Source organism: Acanthisitta chloris, unplaced genomic scaffold (genome assembly GCF_000695815.1).
Source record: "Acanthisitta chloris isolate BGI_N310 unplaced genomic scaffold, ASM69581v1 scaffold3550, whole genome shotgun sequence".
Classification (NCBI taxonomy): Eukaryota; Metazoa; Chordata; class Aves; order Passeriformes; family Acanthisittidae; genus Acanthisitta; species Acanthisitta chloris.
Window position 1 is genome coordinate 1 of NW_008651028.1, and position 26248 is coordinate 26248.

The 26248-nt window shown below is 41.1% G+C and overlaps 1 protein-coding gene across 1 annotated transcript; it reads left to right on the forward strand.

Annotated features, from left to right (window-relative positions):
• Positions 1-1455: 1455 nt before the first annotated feature.
• RTKN2 (rhotekin 2) lies at positions 1456-24837 on the forward strand. The gene is made up of 9 exons (XM_009071358.1): positions 1456-1504; positions 2443-2560; positions 4930-5130; positions 9705-9799; positions 11289-11395; positions 12292-12423; positions 20076-20241; positions 22192-22299; positions 24287-24837. Exons 1-9 carry the CDS (start codon positions 1468-1470, stop codon positions 24835-24837), a joined length of 1515 nt encoding a protein of 504 aa, XP_009069606.1. The 5' UTR covers positions 1456-1467.
• Positions 24838-26248: the final 1411 nt, after the last annotated feature.

The following is a 26248-nucleotide window of genomic DNA, read 5'->3' on the forward strand; positions in this document are numbered from 1 at the left end:
ATTCCAACCCCTAAATTATATGATTCTCTGATTCTATGAAAAAAGACTTTCATTTGTAGCTATTTTCACACACACATTATAATTTCAGATCCTTATCTTTTAGAAAAGAAACATCTGTGTCTTGTCTCTGACAGAGACAAATATATGTACTTTTAATGTTTGAGAGAGGCTTCTGTAATGGTTTAAATGGAACTATTTCTTTATTTAAAAGTCCTATTTTTAGAAATGCTTGTTATGCAAATGCATCTTTAGAAGTGAAGGTCAGTTATGGAACGTGGTGACACTGATTGTTAGGACATTGTGCAGTCCAGAGCCGTGTACCAGCAGTTCACTTGAATATCCACTAGTTTTCATGAACAATTTAAAGGAGATGAATGTGAAATTGAAATTGCACCTGTAATAGGATGTCCCATAACATGATAAAAATTAAATGAAAAATTCAAATTTAACTTTTGAGACAGAGTGACTATATAGGATTTCACTCAAACCAGCCAGGAGTCTTGTGGGCACCTTAGCTCACTGTATGTCGAGTTTTCTATCCACCTCGTTGGTAACACCACTGAAGATTTTAGGCAGGACACAGCTGAGCTCGTGCTGTTCACTGCTGCCATCGTGTGTCACGGAATATATGGCACAGCCTCTCACCCAGCACCGCTGTACTTGAGGAATCAGCTCTGGCTTTACAAAGCCCCCACTGCACTTGTGTTTTAACAGGGAACTAACAAGAAACATTCTCTCTAAACCTGAGCCCTTGAAACTGGAGGAAAATGTCAGGGGAAAAACTCAGCGCTGTGTTGGATTGAGTGGCTAAATTGAGAAATTTCTCCAAGAAAAGACTTTCCTAATATTAAAATGACAGGCACGATTTAAAGTAATGGTTCTGTAATTCCATCTCTGCTATGGTTCTGAAGTAGAAGGATATTTTTGAGTTGGAAAATAAAAGGACTTCTAAACTCTTTTTATGCCAACTACGACAATTCTAACTGGGAATATGATTACGAGTGATATTTTCTCTGTGATTAGCAAACCAAGACTTAAGAGTGTGCAGTATAAGTATCTCAGTCTTTTCATTAAGACAGGAAGGTCTTGCCAAGGGGGTGAACGGTTTCCAGCACAAGGCAACCAGAGTTTGTTTGCATCTATGCATAATAATGGGCTCAGAGAACACCTCTCTGAAACGTTATTTCACGTACCTTCAAATGAGAGGGAAAATATTGTTTCTCCTAGCATAATTTCTCAAGAAAAATGGCACTTCGAGTTGAGCTAATTTCTGAATTTTCTTCTGACATGGATAATAAACTTAGAGTAGCTATGCTGTTATTTTGGGTGGAAGGTCCTGTTACCACCGGAACAACAGAAAACAAACAAGAAACTCTTTGGAATTTGTTTTGATCACAGACCTGTAGTACTGGCTATAACTTAATTTCCCTACCTTTTTTTTCCCCTTTAGATATTCGAATACCATTAATGTGGAAAGGCTCTGACCACTTCAGCAACAGAGAAAGTATGTAAGATGTAATGGATTACTCTGATAAGCAGTTGCTTCTGCCTGTAAATTTAAACTGAATGTGGAAGTCCATTCTCATTTCAACCCCTTCTTTGACCTTTCATTAGGTCCAAATTTCATTCTTTGTTGTGTAAATGCTCTTAACTTGAAGCTGTTTGTTGTAGCAAGTTGAGTTAGTACAAAGTCCTGTGCTCTTCTGTGTTTAAACTCTAGTCTCTAAAGAGTCCTCCTGAGGAAAATTTCGAGACGAGGCAACAGAAAATTATTATTACATAGATAGCTGTGAAACTCCTGATTGAACATGTTGTTCTATGTCCTGTCTATGCTCGAGAGAGTATACTGGAGGCTGTTTCTAGTGAGAAATTTAAATGAAAGTTGTCTGTTGGTGTTGAGTGTATTATTGGATAGTCCTCAAGTACATGCATTTTGCTGTGTCATGGAGATTAACCCCAAATCTGTTCCAGCTGTCACCTGGCATTGATTTCACTTTGATTTTCAATAGGGTCAGAGGGGCAAAGCATGGCAAAATAGTCTAATCCCACATAGTACATTCATAAAATGATACAGACTTTGGGTGGAATGTTAGGTTGTTTGGTTTGGAGTTTTTTGCATGAGATTAGTTTTATTAAACAAAATTACATTTTCACTAACATATTGGAAGTTGCTAGCACAAACTACACCAGATTCCTCAAATGTGTTTTCTGTTTCTCCTGATAGAGGTAGGTATTTCTCCCCCTGTGAATGTTGGTCTACCGATACAGCAGCTTTGATAGGTCAATTATCATAAAATCCTATGATGAAAATTTGTGGCAGGAAGAATTTGAGGGCAATTCCTTAGAGGTCTGAATTACCATGTCATATACTTTGTTTACTGTAAGCACTTGGCACTATGATGTGCAATATGGCTAACAAAACCTTTCTTTGGCTCTCTCCAGAATCGCAGCGCTACGCAGTTTTTTGTTTGTTGAGAATGGGAGCTGAGGTCTTTGATACTGAGCTGACTATTGTGGACAAAGCAATAACAGATATCTGTTTTGAAAATGTAACTATATTGTGAGTAGAATTTACCTTCATTGGATGAAGTACAAATATTGCTGTTTTCTTTGCAAAGTGAAAGTGATTTTGAATAAGATTGGCTGAGGTCCACTAGGTTTGGCTGTGGGCAAAGGAATCAGTAGAGGTTCTGTTTGTTTTGGTGGATCTCCACCACTAGGAGGCTGTTTTTGTGTACAGAATGATGCTGATTGTCGAGCTGCACTTGATCTGCCACACAGAAGCATTTTTCTTTATACAAAGAGGTAAACAAACTTACATTTCAAGGACAGAATGAAATTAATACTATAACCTGAAGGCATAATGAAAGTATGGGCATGAAAACGCCCAGTGTTTTAAGCAACGAGGCTGGTGAAGGGACTGGAGCACAGGAGAGGAACTGGCATGAGGAGAGGCTGAAGGAGCTGGGGGTGTTCAGCCTGGAGAAGAGGAGGCTCAGGGGAGACCTTCTCACCCTCTGCAACTCCCTGACAGGAGGTTGGAGTCAGGTGGGGGTTGGTCTCTTCTCCCAGGCAACCAGCAGCAGGACAAGAGGGCACAGACTCAAGCTCTGCCAGGGGAGGGTTAGGTTGGATGTTAGGAAGAGATTTTTTTCCAGAAAGAGTGCTCAGGCATTGGAATATGCTGCCCAGGGAGGTGGTGGATTCACCATCCCTGGAGGTTTTTCAGGTGAGACTGGATGTGGCACTTAGTGCCATGGTCTAGTAACCAGGGTAGGGTTGGACTCTGTGATCTTGGCGGTCTTTTCCAACCCAGGTGATTCTATGATTCCATGATTTCTGTGAAGTGTTATTCTGTGCAACAGGCTACAGTCTCTCTCTATACCTCATGTTCTGTTACAGCTATCTGAGCATGTGCATATCAGCAGTTTAGGTTCAATCTCCTGAGGGAAACTGGCTGGAAAGCTTGAACTACTGAAAACTTTAAATCGAGATCTTGAAAACTGAGTTTAAATCAGATTTTTAACTCTCTTAAACATTGTTAAAGTTAAGATTGGGGGCAGAGATTTTAATCTGCTTATTCAGAGAGATGAGTCTTGACCATTACAGTCTTTGCAACAAAAGCAGAAAAGGCACTTTAACGTGCCTTGTATCCCCTGAGATAAAGAAAGACTTGCTGTAAAAGCTTTTGGGGTGACTTTGCTATGGGCATCTGTGTAATGACATGATTTTTACCTGATGGATGAGGTTAGGCTTCTGGTTTGATGACTAAGTGCTGTGGTTTAACCCCAGCTAGCAACCAAGAACCATGCAGCCACTCACACACTGCCCCATTAACAGAACAGGGGAGAGAATCAGAAGGGTAAAAGCTAGAAAATCTCATGGGTTGAGATAAAGACAGTTGAATAGGGAAAGCAACAGCTGCACACACAAGCAAAGCAAAACAAGGTATTAGTTCACTGATTCCCATGGGCAGGAGGTGTTCAGCACCTCCAGGAGAAGCAGGGACCATCAGGAGTAACAGTTCCTTGGGAAGACAGATGCCATCACTCCAGATGTCCCTCCTTCCTCCTTCTTCCTCCCACCTTATACACTGAGCATGATGTCCTATGATATGGAATATCCCTTTGGTCAGTTTGGGTCACCTGTCCCAGCTGTGTCTCCTCCCAGTCTCCCATGCACCCCCAACTCCCTTGCCAGTGTGGCAGTACAGAAAGCAGCAAAGGCCTTGGCTCTGTGTGAGCTCTGCTCAGCAGTAACAAAAATATCTCTGCATTGTCAACCCTGTGCCCTGCACAAATCCTAAACATAGCCCCATAATAGCCACTGGGAAGAAAGTTATCTCTACTTCAGCCCAAACCAGCACACTAAGCTTGAGAACAAGAGAATCAGTGGAACTGGAAATGAAGAAAGGCTTTTGACAGGAGGATGCAGCAGTAGGTCGTTAAGTTAAGAATGACTGATTTTGTTAGACTAAGTGAGAGAGGACTTTTTTCAGTAATGGGAAGGGGATGGAGTGCAACTAAGATATCTTTAAAGCAGTTCAGTGTGATTTAGGACCATAGGCATAGATTTTCAGTCCTGTGTTCTTTGTGCAGCAGCAGAGGGCAGATTTAAGTGTGTTTGAATGTCTTGCCTGTGTATTTCCATAACATGGGGGTTTTTTTTAGTTTTTAACCTAAACGTTGAATTTCCTGTTTGTAATTGTTTATGGTTCAATTATAACATCCATCTCATGACTTCAGCACTAAGTTACTTCTGTATACTCTAGTCCTTAATTCGATATTAATGTATGCCTGTGCTTGAATCTTATGGCACTCCTTGCCTTGATTAAAAATATGTTATTTAATACATAAAGCAGCAGCATTCCTTGGCTGCACACTCAGTTTAGTAACAAACGCTCTGCAATTTTCTCCTCCCCCTCTTCAGTGATGAAGCAAGACCAGATTTCCAGGTGAAGGTTGAAGTGTACAGTTGCTGTACAGAGGAGCCTTTATATATAACAAACACTCCTAAGAAACTAGCAAAGAAGCTGAAAACATCCCTCAGCAAAGCTACAGGGAAGAAACTCAAAGCTGCACTGGAAGAAGACAGCACCGAATCCCTTTTGCCCCCTGACCCAGTCATCCAGTAAGCTCTATATATCAATATTGTCGTTTTGTAACTTTTGTAATAGAAATAAGCCAAATGCGTTGTAAATTTGTGGAAAATTGCCAAGAAACTGATTATTTTTGTACTTGTCTGAGTGAAAAAAAATTTACATTTTCAATAGGAAATGAGAAAGTAGGTGTGAATTCCAACTGTGTCGCTCGGCCTTGGGGTCTGGTTCTGATCTTGGAACACATGAGTAGGCTGTATCTTTCTGCTTCACAGCTAGCTAGCTGGTAAATCCACTGCTTTTTGAAACTCTAAAATAATCCTAGTTTGATCTCTAGGAGAAATAAAACCTGTACAGTCTGTCTGTGTCCCTCTGTCCATCTACCTCTTCCTCTGCCTTTCCCATTTGCTCTCTCCCCCATACCACTTTTGCACCAAGCCAGTTTTGGCTGTGCTTGACAGACAGCTCGACATGTCCAAAAGGTACAAGTTGTGTCAAATTAAAGTTGTGTTTGTAGGCAGGAGAAACCTCTCTGGTACCCTCTCCTCTACTTCCACTTGCTGGCTTTCCAGGAAAACTCTGGGCTGCCAAAGGCACTTTGCACTTACAAGCTACTCAACAGGAGATTTCTTAATTGACTTTCATGCAGAACATTTCAAAATGACCTACAGTTTTCAGTGTTCGTAGGTATAAATGCTGTTCCCAATAATTTACCTGTTTATTTTGAAACATGATCTTAAGTCTTTCATGCATCTTTAAATGAAGTTAATGGCGTACTAGTGTTTTCCAGCTACTTTAATTTCATTGGGATTTAAGCAGGCCAAATACCTAATTTGCAAATAGTAGTAATACTGTTGTTTGGGGTTTTTTTTTAGAAAGCAATATTTTTCAAGGAATGACTTTTTTTGTCAGTCAGACAGTAAAGAAACAATGCTTATTCTTGCCAGGTGTTGAGTGTAGTCTTTGTCTTGCTTCATATATCTATTTGCTGGGATTTGAAACAGAAACATTCAAGCATACCCTGTCAAACTGGTATTATTGTACACTGATATTACTGTTTGACTCAAAAATAGACATCCAAGAGATCTTATCCACAGAGTAAAGTGAATTTTATCACTAACTTTCCAGTGGGTTCCCCCTAATGACAGTGTGTTTTTCACTCTGCATCGTGTCAGGTGGCTGTGCTTTCCGCCAGCTTCAGCTGGGCCCTGACACACTATCATTAGACACAGTTTGAAGCAGATAGATCTAGATCCACTAGTTTGTTTGCTTGAATACAGATTGCCTGTCTTATAAGGAAGAAGCCCCAGCAGGCAATTTAAGCAGCTGCCTCCTCCCTTGGGTTTTGCTTGTGGTTTCTCAATTGAATTTTCCTTTCCTCCATCTTGGAAGTTTGTTGTTTCTGCTATAGATAATGTCACAGTGACTATTACTTTCTTAACAGAGTTAAATGAGAAATGATGTGTTTAATGATGGCTTTGCTGGGTGATTAAAAATAGTTTCTTGGAAAGAAATGGGTTGCTATGAGCAGAAAATGAGTTGTCAATTTTTTTATGGGCTCCCCTTAGGAGTTTTATTAGTAAGACCTTGGTATGTAGCCTTTACAAAGGGGAAGAGATTACAAGATTACAAGAGATCTTTCAAGTATTCCCAGAGAGTTTTACCGGTCCGACAGGGGAAATCAAACCGCAACAAAAAAGTGAACTTTCTGTATTATGTGAACCCTTTTGCTCTGCAGATTTCATTTGTACAAGCTTTTTTCTTTTTGAAGCACACATGAGTGAAATTCTCCATTTTCCACAAACTCTGTGATCCCTCTGTGTCACACTTCTTGGCTTAGAAAGCTCTCTGGTTAGTGAGGAAACTGTCAGACTTGTAAATTCTTGCAAAAACTCAGTGACAAAGTGCTTTGAATGGTCAGTTAGGTTGGTTAACTTGAGTTACACTGGTATGATCTCTTAATTATCTCTCCTTTAATTTCTATACAGTCTTTTGCCTGCTGAAATTTTCTATTCTAGCTTAAAAATTTTTTTCAGTTTATATTTATCATAGAAGAAAAATCTTCAGTGCAGTTATGCTATTGACTCCCAGAGTTGCTCTTTGGATAAATCATTGGAGAGTCTCCCTGAAGAGTGAATGTTTATTTGCTTGCAGGACTGGCCTACACATACCCTTGTTGTTGCATGTGTTGTCCTCCCCTGTGCTGAAGGCACAGCTTCTGTGTCCTGTGTTTGAACTGGCAAATTCCAGTCATATTTTGTTGGAAGTACATAGTCTAGTGGCCTCACTTTCAGGGTTGGGTTCTTGCTAACACCTGAAGGTTGTATTTGGTGTTACCTTCTTCTATTTAAGACCTGATTAAAAGATGAGCACAGTAGATTCCCCCCCCTCCCCCCCAGTCCTCCATTCTGAGTGAGTGAACTAAGATTGGGATTTCTAACGTCTAGTTTGATATTGAGGAACAGATTCTGGAAAGGGAGATGTATTAATGACCAGGCACTGCTAGAAAGGGTGTTATGGTCACACCTTTCCACCCCAGTGTCTGTGTGGCAACCTCAGTGCCTCTGTCTCTTGATCAGTAAGCAAATTTAGCAAGGAGCCTTTGCCACAGGCATGTGGTGGAGATGAGCTGATTTACTTTTTTAATGAAGTTATTACATGGAAAAATGCTGTAGATATGCAAAGTGCTGAATGAGATGAAGCAGGCAGATTATGCTTTGTTATACAGAGAAACTGCCATTTAAGGCAGTCAACTGATTCTGTGAAGTGCAGAGGAAAAACGTAGTCAACAATCCTGATTAGACAGTTAAATCTGAAAAATATTTGCAAATAAAACTTTTCTAAATTCTATTGCAGCTGCCTGAAAGGAATGACTTGTATTTTAGACCGAAAATGTTACTGTGAAGCATATTTTAAAAGTGAAGTAGCTATTTATTTTGGCAAGAAGGCTGTGGTAATTAGTCATGCTTTAGAAAAAAAAGTAACTTTAAAATCAGCACAAAAGTTTTATCTGTGAGAAGAAACTGAACTTTGTGGTACAGTTTAAATAGAATGGTAATGCATTGCTCAACTGCGTGGCGAAACATAATCAGTGGAGAATCTTTTGTTAGGGAACAGTCTAGCAGGAAATATATACAAATGCTGATGAGTTTTTGTTCAGCTTGCCCTCTTGAAATGCTTCACAGCACGTTTTTTCCCACTCAAAATGTTATATTGTATTTAATTTTCTCTTTGTTCCCTTGGGACAGACTTGTGACAGACCTCCCTGCTAACTACTTACTGCTTTTCCTCCTTCTCCTTCACTAGGGTTAGGGCTAAGTAGGCATTTGTCTTGTTCATCTGCAGAGCCAAAGGTTTTAAAACTCTATGTTCCCACTGTGCCATTGGGAAAGTGTTATGAGAGAAAACTATTTTGTAGTGATGTTGGTTCAGTACTGTCTTCGCACCTTTTACACCGCTCAGGTTTCTCATGGTCTACCGAAGATACTCTAAGGATCTTGTGCTAGATCCTGTTGGGGAGAGTAGTTAGTGATTTTGAGGGTTTGTTTTCTTGTGAACTTTGTTCAAAGTGTCATTAGCCAGGTGGAATTGCTGCTGCATTGCTGGACTGTAAATCTGTTACTTGCCTGATGAGTATTTTAGGGAAAAGGTTAAACTTATCAAATTTGGACCAGTGTATTGCAAGAATTGCATTCCACGTGCAGCGTGCTGAACTGTAAAGGTGATTCCCCACCCCAGGCAAAATGCAAAACAAAATGCAAAACAAAGACAATATATTCTCAAACCACAATAAGTGACAAAATTCTTTATGCTACAAAACTGACCATAGGATTTCTGCACAAATATTTGAATGCAAATAATCAATCTGTTAGATACTATTAAAAATACATACATAAACAACTGCTCTATAAAGTGCAGTCTTTGCAAGCAAAGCAAGAGAGCAGAGCAACATGCAGGAGCAGTATAATGCCTTTTAATTTTTAACCTGCATTTTCAGATAAAGTTTGTGTCATAAGTTGCTCTATTAACTATAGGCATTTTTGAATCTGTTACCAAATCTAATTGCTTTGAGCCCAGGAATAAAAGCTATAAAACTCTCAAGATACTTGGCCTATGAAAGAGGTGCCTTGAGCATCCTCAGGGTGCAGAGGGTTTGGACAGCACAGCCTCTGTGGTGGTTTGGCAGCTGCTGGATCCCCAGGAAGCACGAGCGCAGCCGGTAGGCAGTGGCCACGGGAGAAGTCTCCTGGCCAGCAGGTCCCGGAGATGAGGTGATAGAAGGAGCTGCCTGACGGGTCCGCTTGGTGTTGGCCTGGAAGTTGTGGGATGGGAAGGAACTGGAGGAACGCAGGAGATAAGGGTATAGGAAGGAGATGAACAGACTGTGGAACAGTGTTTGTTTGCAAGGAAAACCAGAGATACAGGAGCTGTGTGGGAAGAGTTTGGGGATGGCAACCTGTGCTCACTGGCAGGTGCCGCTGCCTTGCACCTTAGTGTTCCTTTGTACCCAAATGTTCTATCTCAGGCATGTCCAAATTTGCTTTAATTCCTGCCTGAGCAGCATGAAGCAGAAATGTCTTAAACATGCCTTTTCTTTCATATTTAGTGGAGCAAAGTACAGTTTGCTAGCACATACCACTTTGGGGCTGGAGAGTGCTGAGGACAATTTCAGGACCCATAACCTTACCATTGCAGGAAATGGTGAGTACATATGGTACCAATTTAAGGAAATGAAAAAAACAGTAACATTTTGCATTTCTTTCTTTTCTAAACGAAAGAGCTTAAAGAGATTATTTTTCTTGATACTTAATATAGAAAAACTTTAATAAAATATTCAACGGCTTTAAAACAAGCATCTGTACACAGCTGAATAAACTGTAAGTTGAGTAAAATTTCAAGTCCAGATGAAAATTTAATTCTTTTGGGGGTTTCTTCTGTCATTTGCATCTCAGCCTTGTGCGAGTTGTAGCTATATACAAATTATTTCCCTTTCCTCACAACCAAGGAAGGGTGTTGGAACGAGCAGCTTTTTCCTCTGTGGTCAGAAGGACAGAAGACAAGCAGCTTTGGATCAGTGAGGCTGTCTGAGGCCCAGGTGGAACACGGGGTCTGAGCTCATGTGCTCGTGACGTGTGTTGGTTGTGCACTCCAGCTCTGGGGTGGCAGCAGTCACCCTAGTCGCTAACATGGACTACAATTATGCTGCAACCCATGGTGATGTTTTAGGCAGCAGCAGTACAGTGGACTACAATTACGCTGCAACCCGTGGTGATGTTTTAGGCAGCAGCAGTACAGGTTTTGGCATTCTGTCCATTATTTTCTGAAGGGTGAGCCCCTCCTCTCAGCCACCCTCTCACTGGGAACTTAAGACGTGGGACTTTCACTGTTGCTTCTGGGAACTTTATCTTTTACTTGGGTAAACTTGACCTCAAAGGGAATTTCCTTCTTTACGTTTCACTAAGTCTGAACAAGTACAGATTTGGAGGCATTTGTTTCTTGAAGGGTTGGGTGAATAATTCTGAGTATCTTTGATATTTGTAAGCCTTTTTTTATTAGTACTTTATACTCAAGTTCCTTTTTCTGTCACTAATTTGCATAATTTAGTCTGGTGAGGAAGTACATGTCTGGATATTTTGGTTCATTACAAGCATTTCTAAACCACGACCAAAACCAGAGTTGCATCAATGGAACGTTGAATTACTTACTTCTGTTTAAAGCAGAGCCTATTCCATAGTGGAGCTCAGCATGGAGGGATATTCCAACTGGTTAGAAACTCTTTTTGGGATCCTAAATGCTCTTCTGGTGCTGAAGACAAAAGTAGATACAAATTCCAAGCCTTGAGGTGCAAGGGACAGTGAACTTACCTTTCAAAATGTTTCTAGCTGTGAAAGGAGATTTAGAGCTATATTTTATATAAGAACGACTCATTCTTGCAGAAAAATATTTCCATTTTCACTTGAAATTATTTTGGAATTTATTTTTTTTGTTAAAAAACACTTCCTGAAGATTAAAATTCAGTTTTAATCTAATACTATGGGATGAAATCTCTTTCTTAAAATGTGAGAAAATGCTTATTTACTTTCATGTCTTGGTGTAAAAATGTGTGTAGGAAGCTAAGCTATGTATTTAGGGCAAATGTTGAGAAATAACTAAGTGTTTGTCTATCTTTTGCCTGTTTTTTTTCCCCCAGAGGAATCCTCTTTTTGGCTCCCCCTGTATGGAAATATGTGCTGCCGTTTAGTGGCTCAACCCTCTTGCATGGCCAGGGATGTGATGGCAGGATTTTTAAATCAGCAGGTAAGAAGACTTTCCATGTGTTTACATGCTCTTCTGTTGATAGCTGTCACTAAGGGTCAGTTGTTAAAACATCTGCTTTGACCTGAAGTGGTGAGCATGCAGAAACGCCTCCTTGGCATGCTTGTCAACAAAATGATTTAGGCTGTTTGTTAAAAATAACTGTTGTTTCAGAGTTGGTTTAGGCTAGTGCTTGACAGCAGCAGTGCTAATAATCCCGTGGCTCTCATCCTTGCACACACCTCTTCTTGTGCTAGTACAAGAGCTCATCTCCCAGCATGGTGAGTCAGGCTGGTGAACCAAGCCAGGTTCGAACTCATCCCTTCAGAAGTGACGCATGTGAACTCACTTCACTTCTCTATTGTGGTTCATTGCACAACTAGGCATTGTTGGTGATAGCAGAGGGCCAGAGGGTCTGGGTCATTAGTCAGGAGTGCTGAATTACAGGCTTTAAACTGGTTGTGAAACTGTAATGCATTTATGAAAGCTGCTCAGAAAATTTGTTTGAGAAAGTAGAAATTCTAGATGAACGTCTTTGCTCGACATTGCTTGAATGTACCGTGTTTCCACAGTGAAATACTCTTTATTTCTCTTACTGTGCAATTACTATGGCTAATAAAGGTAGTTTCTTTCTCATAGCAGGCATCAGATCTGTATGAATCTGCAGATTCTGTACTGTGAGTATCACATGGCAATCAATCTGCAAAAACTAAAACATTAGAAGGCATTTAAAGTAGTACTAACATTTCAGAAATCAGTGACTGAGACGTTCTGCGACAGAAAGTTTTGGGAAGGAATTTGGTGTGGCTAATTTTTGATCACTCAAGGCTGATACACCTTGTCATATGGTCTTGTTTTATGTTTATGTTTGGCAATTTCTGATTACTTCTTCCCATTAGCAAATGGTTGGAGGCTTAACCAGCTGGAGGAGGCTGTATTGCATACTGAGAGGTGGCAAGCTCTTTTGTTACTACTCACCAGAAGAAATTGAGGCTAAACTGGAGCCAGCATTGATAGTTTCCATCAACAAGGTAAAATCAGTGGTTTGGGTTTTGGTTTTGGTTTTGTTTTTTTTTTTGCTTGGTTTTGTTTTTTTAAAAATTTGCTTTTTGTTGGGTTTTTTTTTGAGAGGGGGCGGTGTTGTTGCCTTGGTTTTGTTTTTTTAAAAATTCGTTTTTTGTTGGGGTTTTTTTTGAGAGGGGGCGGTGTTGTTGGTCTGATTTTTTTATTGTTTTGTTTTGGGTTTTGTTGTTATTTTGGGGGAGGTTCTTTTTGGTTTGAGTCACAGTCATTTGGGCTCTAGGCTGCTGGTGTGCAAAATGCTTTATAGGTAGCATGTGGGTGGGATATGCTTCAGTGAAATTTGCAATCATTGAATTTTTTTAGCAGGGACATTACATTTCACAGCTGTGGATGGAAGTTCTTTCGATTGCATTAGGCTTGTTAGCATAGAGGTAAAAAGGAGGATGTTTGTTTTATAGGACAAGTAATAACTTCTTGTATGACAGTTCCCTAAGACAGTCCTTGGAAATGTATTGCTTACAGCCTTCTAGCAATGCTCTGGTAGACTTTTATTCTCAGCCAGGTGGAATTTTGACAACAGCTTTTTTTGTTGGTGTGTGTTATTTGGCCACAGTCTTAATTAGGAGGGGAGCTGGAAAATTGCTCAAAAATATTTTAGTGCCTTAAAATAAGCTGCTTTTCTTAATGCTGGTTTTGTTCAGGGCACAATCACTTTGGAAATTCTATTCTCTAGGATGACATTATTGCTGTGTCTCACACCCTGATTGGAAAGTCTGAGTTTAAAAGTGGAAGTGTTTGGCTAAAGAAACAGCAAGTATTTAATCTGAAGTGATATTTAAGTGTTCAATTTAAGATTGTTATTGGAAGGACTTGCTTGGATGGTGAGCATTAGAGGGAATAGATGCTCTCAAAAACTGGTTTCGATGAAGCCAACAAGGGTTAATACCCCATAAGGATAGGCAGAGGAATTTATTGTTGTTTGCAATTGACATTGCTGGGTTAAATAGATGAATTTGGAACCTGTTAGGCACAGGTCGGTCTGGATTCTGTGCTGCACTGCAGGGAGCACTCAGTGCCAACAGTAATTCCAAGAGAAGCATAAAAAAACTTGTTCAGCCGCTGCCTCCTGCCAGGGCAGGCTCTGGGGCAGCTGGCTGAAGAGTTGGACACAGGAGCTGATGTGGGTTAAAGTCAGCTCATCTGGGGGCAGGAGGAGGGTTGGCTTCAACTGTGGTTCCCTTTCATAAATGCTCTTATCCAGTTCGTTACGTGGCCACAGAGATTCCTGTGTGGTACAAGAGAGGGGCTCAACAGCGGTCGGGAACACACAGGGACTTGGAGTAGTAAAGAACTGATTCTAGCAGCAGTATCAGCTTTTGGTGGCTCTAATGTCTCTGGAAAACACAACTGCATTCTTGCCCAGAATGAGACTGGAATATAATCCAAACATTTAAATGGGACAGAACAACGTGACCTGTTTGTGTTAGGACTTGTTCTTTTATGTGCTAAGGTTTAAATGGATTCCGTAATTTAAAATACCTTTTTTTTTCTAGCACTCTGTCTTTTAACAGAGCCATTTTTGCATCCAACTGTTTGTATATTTACATCAAATAAATATTTAGGCTGTGATACATATTTAAGCAGGTTTACTTGCTTACCTCTTCAGTCACTTTTAGTTCCACTGTTCAGACTCTGCCACAGTTCTGGGCCTTTCAGTTCAAGAGGGATATTGAGGTGCTGGAGCAGGTCCAGAGAAGAGCAACGAGGCTGGTGAAGGGACTGGAGCACAAGTGCCATGAGGAGAGGCTGAGGGAGCTGGGGGTGTTCAGCCTGGAGAAGAGGAGGCTCAGGGGAGACCTTCTCACCCTCTGCAACTCCCTGACAGGAGGTTGGAGTCAGGTGGGGGTTGGTCTCTTCTCCCAGGCAACCAGCAGCAGGACAAGAGGGCACAGACTCAAGCTCTGCCAGGGGAGGGTTAGGTTGGATATTAGGAAGAGATTTTTTCCAGAGAGAGTGCTCAGGCATTGGAATGTGCTGCCCAGGGAGGTGGTGGATTCACCATCCCTGGAGGTTTTTCAGATGAGACTGGATGTGGCACTTAGTGCCATGGTCCAGTAACCAGGGTAGGGTTGGACTTGATGATCTTGGAGGTCTTTTACAACCTGGTTGATTCTATAATTCTATGATAGTTCTGTTTTCCAGATGTTAGCAATATCAGTTAAGAAATGGTAAACTTTAGTAAACTACACAGTGACTAAATCCATTTTCTAAACTGTGACAAGAACATTTTTAATAACTCTCTCTCCGGCTGCCTTGGAGGTCTCTGTTTCATCTATATCCTAGGTTTACTTTCCTTTTAAAAACAACCATATTTTACTAAGATATTTTGCTCCTAAAAATTACCAATGCACTTAGAACCTAAATCCAGCTGAATAAGCTGAGGCTGTCCTTATGTTTGCAGACTATCCTTAAAGCTAACATGTGGCAGGTACATAAATCATGTATCTTACACCACTTCAGAGAAATGTCAGACTGCTGGGGTATCTGACTGAATCCTTCAACTGAAATTAAAACCAGAAAAAAGAAATTGCAATTTACAACCTGTTTGGATTCTCTACTACTTTAAACGGTTTCTCTTGAAAATCACTTAATGCCTGCAGATATTTTCTGACTCCTTTGTTATGAAGTTTCTCTTACGGATTCAGTGAAAGCAGACTAATCACATGGGCTTGTCTGCTGCATGTTGTTATAGAAACAGCAGTTTTGAAATGAAAGTTGAGATTGAGCACTAACTCTAGACATTCTAACTAAAGCCTCTGCTGGTTGCATGTGTGGCGTTTTCATTTGTAATGTGAAGCTGATCCTTTACATGTAATTGAAAGATACTTTCTGAAAGGTAATGAAATCATCTGGATTTATGAGAAACTCTCTGGAAAATATTCACACTGATAGCCTTATTTCCATTCCCTTTGAATAGAGACTTGAAGAAGCCATTAAGACCAGCAAAGTCATTACTCTAACTTCAGATGACTTCACTGCTACTTGTGTTGAGCAAGAATGGTTCTGCTCTTCCTATTATGCAAGTGTTGCAATTATTGTTCCAGCTAAATGTGATTATAACATATCATATTGCACAACTAAGTAGGAAAAAAGATATTATATTTTCTGTATCAAAGAAAATTTACTGGAATCCAATTTGAATAAATATTCCTTATGGGCCAGTTCCTGATTTTTTTTTCAAGTTTTCTTTAGTTTAAAATGAAAAATAAAGGCCTTGCCTACACCTGATAGCTTAGCAAATTGGAGCATGTGCCAGGAGTTTACCTCAGTTGCTCAGTGTTTGGAATACATCATCTGTTGTGCTCTGTTCATAGATTGGAAAACTTTTTGGTGTGCCATGGATGCCTGAAGCTTGAGGAATTCTGGGAAGTTGCTTCAAATTACTGTAGTCCCATGATTTCCTTCTTGGCATATTTGGCCTCTGCAGTCTTTGCCCTGGTGCCATGCAGTCAGCAGGCTCAGAGCTGTCTCCATGTTCGTGCCAGTTGCTGAGGTGAGCAGCTTGAGGAATGAGCATTGGTAGCCACGGGCTCAGGGTGCAAGGCTGGTTGCAAAACAGTGTGGCAGGAGTGAAAGGACAAAATCAAGCTGGCATTAACTTGAACAACAATTCTTGTTGGAACATCTGTCCTGGGCTTGCTCAGGTAGAGATATTCGTTGGAAAATGTCATGATGGTTGCAGCAGCATAATCTTGAGGAAATCATGTAGTATTCCTAGGGAACCAGGATGTTCGTCCTTGGGCTGGAGCAGAGGATTATCAACAAGAGTTCTTGACCATGTGAGCTTTTAAGGAGCCAGGAACATGAGCAATATTCTCTGTACGCATTGAGGAGCTCCAGCATGGGGAAATGAGATCAGCCCCGAAAATATCTATGTTCTCTGTAGTAAGGACTTTGTCCCACCAGTTGGCTTAGACAAACCTTCACACCTGTGACAACATTTTGGAAAAGCACAGACTGGTTAAGTGCTTCCAAATGTCTGGTCTCTCATATCCAATTGCTCAGTTTGGTCCTGCAGTTGCTTGGGAAAGAGATTGTGGCTGTGGGCAGGGCACACAGATAGAATACCCAGATCCCACCCACTGAACCTTGGAACACAGGTGCTCAAATCAAGCACTTTGGAAGCTGCTTTAAGGCTTCCATGAGTCTTCACAGAGCACAGCTGGTCAAATTTTGCCATCTCCTTCTCCATGTTTCAGCTGCTGCATTGCTCCGAGGAGAGCTAAAACAGCACAGCAATCCTAACAGTGCTTTTCCATGTTATTCATTGTACTTACCATCCTGTGGCCATGAGGATATTACATTAACAAAACTTCACAAAGCAATGAAGGGAGAAAATATTACCCAATAGAGTGAATTTGGTCTTCTGCATTGATGTGTTTGAAAGCCATAATTTGATACTTAACCTTACTTCCCTGCTTGCCTTAAAGAAACTCCATGGAAATAATTAACATTACAGCAGAAACCAGCACCAGGTTATGTTTTGTTTCCAGTGTTCTACTGTTATTTCTTGGGCCTTGGTTTGGTTCTTTTTTTTTTAATGTACTAAAAACATGAAGGAAGCTTGTTATATGTGATTGAATCTTAAAATACATGCACAGAACTGGATCTTGGGTTATTCAATATTTTTCCCAAGCGCTGCAATTTTCTTTGATGTCTTAGAATGATCTGTACTGCCAGTGCTCCTCAGTGTGTCAGGACTAGCTTAGCAGGACAGCGGTGCACTTCAGCAACAAAAAAGTTCTGTCTCTCTCTGCTTGTTTTTTTCCTTTTACCTTAAAAGATGAGCTTTCCAGAGAGAGATTATCAGGCAAAGAAATGTTATCATTTGAGGGGAAAAAAATAAAGTTTGTATTTACAAAAATCATATAATTTTTCCCTTTCAGTCTTTCCCCACCTTCAAGGAAATAATCTTTTCCACACATAACATAAAACTGGCTTCAGCTTCCCTGTAAGAGTCACTTGAGTTCAAGATTCAGCTGCTTTGCCTGTTCCAATCCACTAATTTTTCTGGTCTTTACAATTGCTGTAGCAGAGTTGGTTCAGTTGTCTTATAAGACTGTGAAAGATTGAGATTGTTACAACATGTAACTTAAAACATTTTTGTTGTTATTTTGGGAGGGATATTTTCATTTGTGTGGGTTTTTTCCAATAGTTTTCTGTTGTTTTGGGGGGGTTGTTGTTGAGTGGAACTGGACATGTAGTGTAATTTACCCAAGCTTGGTAGATTCATCAGCCCATTACTGCAATGGCCTCTTGCATCACTCCTGAAATATTCAAGCATCAGATATAGATTGTTGCTTGAGGAGTTATCTCCTTTGAATAATACCACAGTTGTGGGATAAAATCTGCAGCAAACATCATTAAATAAACTTGTGTGTATGGTATGCTTGAAGTTCTTACCTGTCAAATGTTAATCTATTTGATTTCATTTTTTTGCTGGTATCTATGGTTACCTGAGTTAATGGGATATAGAGCACTTATGGATGAATTACTTCATCTCTTATTTTTAGACAGAGGAATTTAAATGAGCATATCCATCAGATATGCTACAAGCAGCTGTTGATATTTCAAATGGTTATTTCAGTAATGCATTTAAGTTCTGGGGAATGTTCTGTAGTATAATTTTTGTTTTTCTGAATATCGGAACTAGGCTTATCCCCATGGGATCTCACGCGTAAACTTAATTTCTGTAGGTGTATGTTTAACATCTTCAGCAGATGTTTGACATTTGGTTGAATTGTGTAAAAGGGAACTGGTGGTTCTGTCCCCACTGTGATTTGACGAGTGCCCTGAGGTCACCTTTGTGGTTAGGTTCACTGTCCATACAGACAGGCGGTGTTTGAATAGAACCCTGGCCGTGGTTCTTGGCTTCTTTCAAATCCTGGGACACTCCCCATGCCAAGGACACCCTTGTGTGGCAGGAGGGCACTGCATGGCCCTAATGAATCATAGAATCAACCAGGTTGGAAAAGACCTCCAAGATCATCAAGTCCAACCCTACCATGATTGCTGGACCATAGCACTAAGTGCCACATCCAGTCTCATCTTCAGATGGTTTTTCAAAACCTCCAGGGATGGTGAATCCACCGCCTCCCTGGGCAGCTCATTCCAATGCCTGATTACTTTCTCTGGAACAAATCTCTTCCTCATATCCAACCTAACCCTCCCCTGGCAGAGCTTGAGTCTGTGCCCTCTTGTCCTGCTGCTGGTTGCCTGGGAGAAGAGACCAACCCCCACCTGACTCCAACCTCCTGTCAGGGAGTTGCAGAGGGTGAGAAGGTCTCCCCTGAGCCTCCTCTTCTCCAGGCTGAACACCCCCAGCTCCCTCAGCCTCTCCTCATGGCACTTGTGCTCCAGTCCCTTCACCAGCCTCGTTGCTCTTCTCTGGACCTGCTCCAGCACCTCAATATCCCTCCTGCACTGATGTGTATTAAGTATCCCCATGTCCTACCAAGCTCTGGGACCAGCCAGCTGGAGGGTGCTGGCTGATGCCCTGGCACCAAAACTTATTACACTGCTCTCCTGAGCATGCCAAAAGTCCTCTGAGGAGTATTGTTGTAATGGTCCATTGCTTGTTCAGTCAGGTCGAATTGTGTGCACAAAGATATTCCCAGAGTTTCTGCTTTACGTTACACTGCTCTCCTGGGCATGCCAAAAGTCCTCTGAGGAGTAGTGTTGTAATGGGCCATTGCTTGTTCAGTCAGGTTGAATTGTGTGCGCAAAGATATTCCCAGAGTTTCTGCTTTACTTTTCAAAGTAAAGTGATGTTAATTATTTCAATTTGCTTGTTATGTTGTGATGAGCAGCCAATGCTGACCAGTTGTGTTCTGGAATTTTTGTTTAGTTGTGTTTTTACCACACTTTTGCTCAAATCTCCCAGCATTTTCTACGTATATTATATATTCTTTCTATGTAGCTCTCCCTAATCAAGGTAAAAGTATCTATTTTGACATGGCAAATAGTCTTTTCTTTTCCCAACCAATATCTTATTGTTCTAGTAGAACTCTATGGGCAACTGGTACAAATGCCCCTTTAAGTTTGGACTGGATAAGTTTCTTTTTACATTTTCTGTTACTACCACATTAGCTCTGAATGTCTTGACTCACTAAGATGAACATAAACTGGATACAGTTTAGAATACATTGAGTAAGCAATGGCCCACAGAAGTGCAGTAGGAGACCTAAATAGTAGCTGTAGCAATGAGGCTGTCCAGCTGAATCCTTGGGAGGAAGTTATTTCAGGTTATCCACTCACTTGCTGTGGAGAAGAGTGTGCAGTGTGAGATGAGCTGGTGAAGGCAGAGGGAGGGGAAACACAGAAACTACATCCTGTGATTCACAACTAAACCGCAATAATTTTGCTCCGTTCCCTTCTTCTTTTGTACTACTTTTTTGTACTTTGTGCCATTTTAATAGTTTTAATGAGAAAACATTTTTATAAGCACTTCCTGACATTAATTCATTTTTTATTTTAAATTGGAAATTAATCTGGATTAGATACAAAGCCAAATGATGCCTTCTTTACACTGCCATTGGCTGTAAGGGGATGTCAGTGTGGGGCTGAAGCAAGAACACATTGCCACATTTGTCATTCCTAGGAAACCAGGATACGAGCTGTGGAGAAGGACTCCAAGAGAAGAACTAATAACTTCTCTGTTATCAATCCTATGTCTGGAGAGGCTGTGACGCAAGTTTTTGCTACTGACAGTAGGGATGAACTTCATCAGTGGATGGAGGCTTTCTGGCAGCACTTCTATGATCTGAGTAAGTAAGCAGGCCGTGCTGGCAGCGTGCTCGCCAAGTGGGGCGTTACGTAACATTATGCTGGCAGCGCGCTCGCCAAGTGGGGCGTTACGTAACATCAAAGGGATCTTTGAGCAGTTGGAATTGGAATTGCCTCATAAGCCTTTGTTTGCAACAATGAGAACAAAAATGTTCTCTGGGATAATATTGGGTGGTGGTCTAAGCCGTTGGAAGGCAAATATTTGATTAAACCAAAGTCCATGTGCTCAGTCTGGTTTTTTCAGGAAACCAGAGGCAGAATATGTCCATCAGTCTCAAAAGAACTTGCCTGCTTTTAGCAGTTTTCTAGATAAAGTCTAGGTTGGTTGTGAGAAAAAAGGATTTTTTTACTCTAAAGTGGTGAGACACTGGCACAGGTTGCCCGGGGATGTGGTGGCTGCCCCGACCCTGGCAGTGTTCAAGGCCAGGCTGGATGAGCCTTGAGCAACCTGATCTAGTGAGGAGGTGTCCCTGCCCAGGGCAGGGGTTGGGACTAGATGATCTGTAAGGTCCATTCCAACCCCTAAATTCTATGATTCTATAATTTTTTAAAGAACTGCTAAATTCTCACCATCTCTTCCTCCACTATAGTGGGAAGAGTCCAACTCTGCCTGGGCATCCTATCAGTGGTGTGTTACTTTGGTGATTCTGCAGCTATGAAACCCTAGTAGGGAAGCCTTAGTAGCAAGTGTTGAGGATGCTGGAATAATCTGGGGCCTTGGCTAGGATGCAGATTCAGCAAGCTCTTGCAAGTAGGCACATGTATATGGGATTGCCTTGCTCAGCAGTATTATGGATGAATTCAGTTGCAATTTGTTATAACAGGGATGAGTTGATTCTGTTAGTAATTCAAAAGTTTTAGTACCCCTTGTCACACAGGAATATGCTCACCCTGCCACACTCCAATCCAGTCGTGCAGATACACTCTGCCTACCTGGACCTGGACAAAGCTGTACCTGAGGCTTTGAAACAGAGGATAAATTGCTACCTTGATCCTTTGCAAACCTCTGGAATAACACTGATCTTACATGAAAGAAGGTCAGAAAACAGAACCAGGTCAATTAATGAAATGCCAATCTTGTGGCCACACTAATAAAATGAGTTAAGGTTGTGGAAACTAGGTATTGTAGTTGTATTTCTAGTCATTTCTAGCTCTGATTTTACAATGAGGAAAGGCACTATCAATTAAAGAAACACACCAAGCAAAAACTAGGGCATCCTCTTTAAATTAGCCGTAGAGTGAGGTAAAAGAGCTACTTATTCATTATAGATAGAATACCCATGGATTTTTTTGAGACATTTTCCTTAGATCCAGAAAAAATGGGTCACTTGGCATTTAAATGCCTTTTTTTCTTCCCTGGTTCTAAAATTCTCCTAAAATTAATGCACTCAGAAAACTTGGAATGATTGGTATGAACAAAGTAATTTTACTCTGTCTTGTTTTCCTTAAGGTCAAAATCTATTAATAGAGAAAGAGGTTTCCTTGTCTACTGAGGGATAAAAGGCAAGTTATCCTCTATTAAAGACAGAACGTTCCTTTGCCATAGCGTTGTGGCATAGTTGTATAACATCTAACTTGCAGAATATTGGAGGTTGTCCCTGGTAACTTCAGGAAGCTTCCAGAATCTTAAATTTATTTTTAGTGTTTTCTTGAATTTATTTTTTGTGTTTGGGGATTTGAAAGCAAATTCCTAGTGTAACAGTAACGCTGAGATGCTTCTATTACAGGTAGTAACTGATGACCTTTGTGCTAAGAGTCTGAGTGCAGAGGTGAACACACAAATCCATCCTGAGCACTCCTGCTAAACAAAAGTAAATGCTCACTGTTTAGCATTGCTTTGGTGATAGTTTCTGAACACAACCTAATAACTCCCATTTTTTTCCAAGCTGAAGTGTTTAAGTTGCAGTCATTGTTCTCTTTTTTCCTCTCAGGCCAGTGGAAACATTGTTGTGAGGTACTTATGAAAATTGAGATTATGTCACCACGGAAACCACCTTTGTTCTTGACAAAGGAAGCGACCTCCGTCTATCATGATATAAGTAAGTGGGATTTGCCTTTTCAAGTTGCAGGGTAACAGAAACAACACTGTATTCAGATGACTTCTGGTGTTGGTGTTGAAACACTGAGTTTTTCAAGGACAATTCAGACAACGAAGGAGCAACATAACTGCATACCGAGGAGCTCATATTAAATCTGAATTTGTAATAGCACAAATAATGAATACGTTTTTACACCTTGAGCTAAAAAATCTGCAATCTGAACTTTAGCTAGAGAGCCCTGAACACACTCAAAAAAGCTGTCACACTCATGGGAGGAGTAGTGTAAAGCTCAGGAGATGTAAAGGTGAAATAGTCCAGCCTGCAAACCAATCATGTCTTTAACAAGTTACGTGAAATTAATCCGCTGTTCTCAAAGCTATTTAAAGGCTTACCCAGCACAACTTTTACCTAATTGCTTGGTCTTTGGTAATGATGTTGAAAAATATGCTTGGAAAATCTATCTAGAGTGTATTCGAGACTTGTATTTTTGCAGTACAAAATGGTGTGCAGCAGGATTATTTTAATAGTTTCATTACAGAAATAATATTTACAGACTAGAAAAAGTAGGTCACTTTGTTTCAATGGATCCAAAGCAATATTGACTGAGAGACACTGCACAGCTCTAAATGCCTGGCTGCTTGCTGCTTGGCATGGGAACTTCTCACAGTGCCATGTGGGTCATTGAGTTACTGTGCATCACATCACTTTCTGAGAGAAAGTCTTATCTAAGCTATGAATGCAGAGCAGAAAGGAGGTAAATGAACCACACAGAAGTTGAAGCAGGTAACATGGTAGCATAATTCCACTTATAAGTATGTCAGTGAGAAGGAGAACACAAACTCTTTTTCACTCTTAATACACCGTGTTTCCCTGCTTATTTGTAGTCTTTGTAGTCCCCTACTCAGCACAGGTGAGGCTGTACCTCCTGTGTTCAGTTTTGGGCCCCTTATGAGCAGAAAGACACTGAAAGGGCAACAGAGCTGGGAAAGGGTCTGGAGCACAATTGCAATGAGGAGTGGCTGAGGGAGCTGGTGGGGCTCAGGCTGGAGAAGAGGAGGCTCCCTACAATTGCCTGAAAGGAGGTCGTAGCCAGGTGGGGGTTGGTCTCTTCTCCCAGCTAACAAGTGATAGGACAAGAGGAAATGGCCTGAAGTTGTAACAAGAGAGGTTTAGATTGGATAATAGGCAAAATTTCTTCACAGAAAGGGTTGTCAAATATTGGAACAGACTGCCCAGGGGAGTGGTGGATGCACCACTCTGGAAGAGTTTAAATGATGTGCAGACATGGCCCTTAGGGACATGGGTTAGTGGTGGACTTGGCAGTGCTGGGTTAACAGTTGGGCTTGATGATCTTTAAAGCTTTTTTCCAACCTAAACAATTTGGTGATTCTACAGGTAAAAACCTTGCGTTTAAAAACATGTTGAACATCACTAACATGTGGCCTGCAATAGAGAAGGCACTGCTGCTGTTTGAGGCTAGTATTGCTGCAGTATACATAGAAAGTAAGAGGAGTAAGAAATGGAGCAAGGCAGTCTTAAAGCACATAAAGAAAAATGATAGATGTAAGGATGTCCCATTTTCTGCAGGCTGGCAGCACAAGAAGTCGTAGACTTTTTCATGGGCCTCTCGTGAAAAGACATTTTCAAAGCACTATACAACCTATATACAACAAAATGTGTTGTCTAATACATACAGGTTTCCCAGCACTACATTATTTTTTCTACTTTACTTGGAAAGAAATATCAGTGCCTACCCTGTTGCCTCAATGCCAGCTGTCATGAAAACAGTTCCCTCCTGTCTCCTTAGCTCTCCCCTTGAAAACTTATATAATCTTTTCCATTTCATCCACTAATATTCTTAATAGTAGTCCAGAGTTCATGAGACTTAGTGCAGTTTTGTATTCTGAGTAGTAATAGCAAAATAGGTAGCAGTAAAATCATAGGCAGTGTTTTAATCTGAGTTAATTGCTGTCCCTTAAAATTACAGGCATTGATTCTCCAGTGAAATACGAGGGCTTAGCTGATATCATACAAAGGAAAATTGAAGAGAGTGACGGTGAGTTCCTTCTTGGCCAGCAAAAAGAGTCTGCATCTGCCCTATGGGCTTCACTCTTTGATGGATCTCATGAGATGACTGTTCAGAAAAATACACATCTGGGCCCAAGAGATACTACAAGTCCTAATGATAGCAGAGGGAAGAAAAGAAGAGCTCCACCTCCACCCGCCGATAAGTCACCGTACAGTGCAAAAGCATCGGTGAACACAGAGCAACTGGACAAGGAAAACCAGAGGAAGCCTGACCACACACCTGCTGGCAGTTCTTCCTTTGAGTCGGTGTTAGCTACAAAAATGCAGCAGCTGCAGGCACCCATGGCTGCTCCTCGCAGCATCGCTTCATGCAGAAAAAGCAGTTTTGCTGGCCAGGAGAATCCCATTTCTCTACTTAGCAATACCAAGTCTGAAACCAAACCAGTACCAACCCCTAGACAGAAAGGTATCACAGAAATGCTAGACCCTAGGTCTTGGTTGCAGCCATAATCACTGTAATTAGCTAGAAGAGTCCTTGGAAGTTAAACTTTCTCAGCCTTCTACTGTAACTCTTCAGTAGAAATAGGTTTTAGCGTATAAGTATTGAGGCTAAAGTGTTTTTCTGTTAGCCAGGGCATTACTGCTAGCTGTGGTCTCAGCTCTACTCATTAGATCTAAATAACTGCACTAGGACAGGGGGAGGTCTCCCTGTCTGCAATAATGGTGGGATTTCTGAAAACAATGGTTCGGTACTTTCCTCTTGAAAAAACAGCAGTGTTCAGGGTACCTCCACGTCCCCAGAGCAGGGATGTTACCAGTGCCTTCTACCAGTCCCTCAGCTTAGCCCATCCACAGCTCCTCAGACTAATTCAAGTGGGAACTCACACGCATTCAGCACAGATCTTGCAAAGCTGATTTTCTAGGTCTCCATGCTTGGCTTCAGCTAAAATATCCTTATCTCTCCCTCACTGTTTGGGAAACACTGCTTATATGGTAATCTGCTATGAAAAGGTATTGTACTGTTCTGAACAGCTCTGTAAACCTTCTGGATTTCTGCAGCAGTTCCATCAGGTCAGTGTGGGATTTTTCCAAGTTCTTACTGGTGCATGCACTGCCCAAATGGACCAGGGTCAGCTGTCTATAAGCAAGAATATGATCCATCACCACTGACTGCCTCATGGTATTTTGGACTACCATGAGCATTTTCTAGCAGAGCTGCATGTGAGCATATCCTCAGGATTTCAGTTGAGGATTGTTTTTCCTGACGAATGTGGCTCTGTAGCACGACTTCTCCTTTGTGGAGCCTCTCAGCTGTTCCTGGTAGGGAGCTGGTTTGTAAACACAGCAGTGCTGCTGGTAAACAAACAGGATTTTTTTTCACCACTTGTTCTTTCTCCAATAGCAGAGAATAAGCACTTCAGGTGAAAATATTGAAATTTGGTACTCTTCCATCATACCGTTCCACCATTTCTGTAAGAAGCTTGGGTTGTTAGGCCTCCTTGGCACCTGTGAAACATCTATTCACAAAAAAAAGCTGTGTTCTTCTGGATCTACAGCTGAAATACCCAACCCTTTGGTTGATGCATTTATCTCAGATGCTGGAACTTATCCAAGAGCAAAGGTCTGCTTGCAGTTCTCCCTCTAGAGCCTTGGTACTCAGCCCTATGTTGAGAGAGTCATATCAGCAACTGTATACACACAGTTCATTAATTATTAGGTTTTTTCTAAAGTGTGGATGGCTTTGGGAGCTTTACCATTTCTCCAGAAGATAGTCGAGGCATGGTTGCTTGGTTTGTTTTATCTATTTTTTTGCCTTCTGCTAAGCTCTTGGCTGCACAGCTAGAAAGGTATCCGCCCAATTCCCTCAGCAGTTCGTTGGCTACTTGGGATGGAGCTTGAGAGACAGGTTTCATTTACAAAT

Bases quoted from the DNA above. Each gene is read 5' to 3' on its own strand.
- RTKN2 (XM_009071358.1), top strand. From the start codon at position 1,468: ATGTGGAAAGGCTCTGACCACTTCAGCAACAGAGAAA. The intron at 11,396-12,291 runs GTAAGAAGACTT...TCTTCCCATTAG, and splicing joins CAGGATTTTTAAATCAGCAG to CAAATGGTTGGAGGCTTAAC. The intron at 22,300-24,286 runs GTAAGTGGGATT...TTAAAATTACAG, and splicing joins CTCCGTCTATCATGATATAA to GCATTGATTCTCCAGTGAAA.